Source organism: Pteropus alecto, unplaced genomic scaffold, assembly GCF_000325575.1.
Source record: "Pteropus alecto unplaced genomic scaffold, ASM32557v1 scaffold610, whole genome shotgun sequence".
Lineage (NCBI taxonomy): Eukaryota > Metazoa > Chordata > Mammalia > Chiroptera > Pteropodidae > Pteropus > Pteropus alecto.
The window spans coordinates 9,664-11,793 of record NW_006429615.1 but is presented as its reverse complement, the minus strand read 5'-3'; the positions used below and the strand labels follow the sequence as shown (position 1 = coordinate 11,793).

General features: G+C 34.3%; 1 protein-coding gene across 1 annotated transcript; it reads right to left on the bottom strand.

Moving 5' to 3' along the window:
• Window positions 1-736: 736 nt before the first annotated feature.
• On the bottom strand, window positions 737-1,669 carry LOC102893613 (olfactory receptor 5AC1). Its single transcript, XM_006903949.2, has one exon. The coding sequence runs from the start codon at window positions 1,658-1,660 to the stop codon at window positions 737-739; it is 924 nt and encodes a 307-aa protein (XP_006904011.1). The 5' UTR covers window positions 1,661-1,669.
• Between the last annotated feature and the right edge of the window lie 461 nt (window positions 1,670-2,130).

Below are 2,130 nucleotides of genomic sequence, written 5' to 3'. Positions count from 1 at the left end.
TAGTAATGCAATCACAAGGCTGATCTCTGGAACTGCTTTTTGTTATACTCATATATTTCTAAATTTGTAAATCATTGAATATCATACTATATGCAATATCTCTGACATAATTAGTATGTAGAATTATAAATATGAGCTGTGATTAATTTTGATACTCTGTTTTTAAACTCATGAAGATTTCTTTTTATCTTCCTAAGATCCACCAATTTTTTATAACTTTTCACTTTTTCTTCACATTTGAAACAAAACATTTCTTCTAGAATATATTCTGCCAAGGAGCAGAATTTTATTTTTTATCGGTCTACTAGAGTTACTGTGTATGGCAGAAAACAACAAAGCCTTATTAACTTGCAGGTCCAGAGAGGTGGGCTGAGCTCATTCATAAACTAAATGACTAACCTGATATGTCAGCCTCAATTACAGCTATTTCTCAGTAAAATTGTTAATTACTACCTGGAATTTTGTAAACCCCTAGAAAATAACTAATTTGTAAAAGCTGAGTGCTCAGATAAAATGGAACACAATGTTTCTAAATGAGCTAGTAATGGTAATGTTTCCAAACTTTCACTGGATCCATATTCAAGTAAGTGTAACAGGAGGCTGGTTTCCTTTACACACAGCTCATAGATTACCCTGACCAATAGCCCTCTGGTGAAATGGCAGTCATGTGTAATCTATTGGACATTTTTCAGCAGAAGGCAAAGAAAAAACAGTTTGAAAATTATCTGGCAACTCTTTATTTTTTCATTATTCTTCTTATGGCATCTATAACTTCTTTGTTCCTGAGGCTGTAAATAAAAGGATTTAGCAAGGGAATTATGATAGTGTAAAATAAAGAGTACATTTTGTCATGATCTTCAGTGGGGCCAGACCCAGGGCGCACATACATGAAGAAGAGAGTGCCATAGAACAGGGAGACAGAGAGCAGGTGGGCACTGCACGTGGAGAAGGTTTTGCTCCTGCTGTTTTCAGACTTCTTTTTCAGGATGGCAAAGAGGACAAGGGTGTAAGAGACCATGATGGTCATAAAAGTGAAGACTTGTATGAAGGTTGAAAAAATTAAAACCAGAAGTATATTAACTGCAGGATCAGTGCAAGAAATTTTGAACAGTTGTAAAATTTCACAGTAGAAATAATGTATTACATTGGACCTGCAGAAAGTTAATCTAAATAACAAACCCACATGAATTGCTGAATGTAGAAAACCAATAAAATATGAAACACCTATAAATTGAGTACAGAGGTTGTTAGACATCACCACTGGATAAAGCAAGGGGTTGCATATGGCTACATAGCGGTCATAGGCCATCACTACCAGGAGGAAACATTCTATGGTGGCACTGGAACCAAAAAAATATAATTGGGTCATACACTTAAAGAGAGATATCACATGATTCTTTGATAAAAAATTTATAAGCATCTTGGGAGTCACAGAGGATGAAGAACAAGCATCTGCAAAGGCTAAACTGCCGAGGAATAAGTACATGGGGGTGTGAAGGTGGGCGTCTTTCCAAATGAGAACAACCAGTCCAAGGTTGCCCATCATGGTTATGAGGTAGATGACCAAGAACACTAGGAACAGGGGGACTCGAAGCCCTGGATGATCTGTAAGTCCTGTGAGAACAAACTCGGTCACCAGCGTTTTGTTTTCTTCTGCCATATCCAACCTAGCCAATCATTAAATTAAAAAAATAAGTGGGAGAAACAGTCACAAAAAAAATCATAAAAACAGTAAATTTTTTTGTGTAACTAACATGTTCCTAATTAATAGTTTAAATTTTTTATCTTTGTCTACTTTTATATATATGTAATATTTTTCATAACAAAAAGTTTCAAAATGATGAATCATGTAAAGTAATGTGTAAATTTACTGCAAATCTTTTTCAGTCTCACAGGAGTTTTTTAGAACTGTATGCACTCATCTTAAAATTCATATACAAAATTTTCCATGTTTCCCCAAGAAAAATAGTAAGGATTGTCAAGAGTACCTTAATTGATATTGAACTATAATATGAAGACATAAATATCAAAACATTAAGATAGTGGCATAAGAATAGTCAAGAAATTCAGTGCAATAGAATAGAGAGTTTAGAAATAGAATCCAATATATACAGGAATATAGCATAAGAC

Coding starts and splice junctions, on each gene's coding strand:
- LOC102893613 (XM_006903949.2), bottom strand. CDS start 1,660: ATGGCAGAAGAAAACAAAACGCTGGTGACCGAGTTTGTTCTCACAGGA.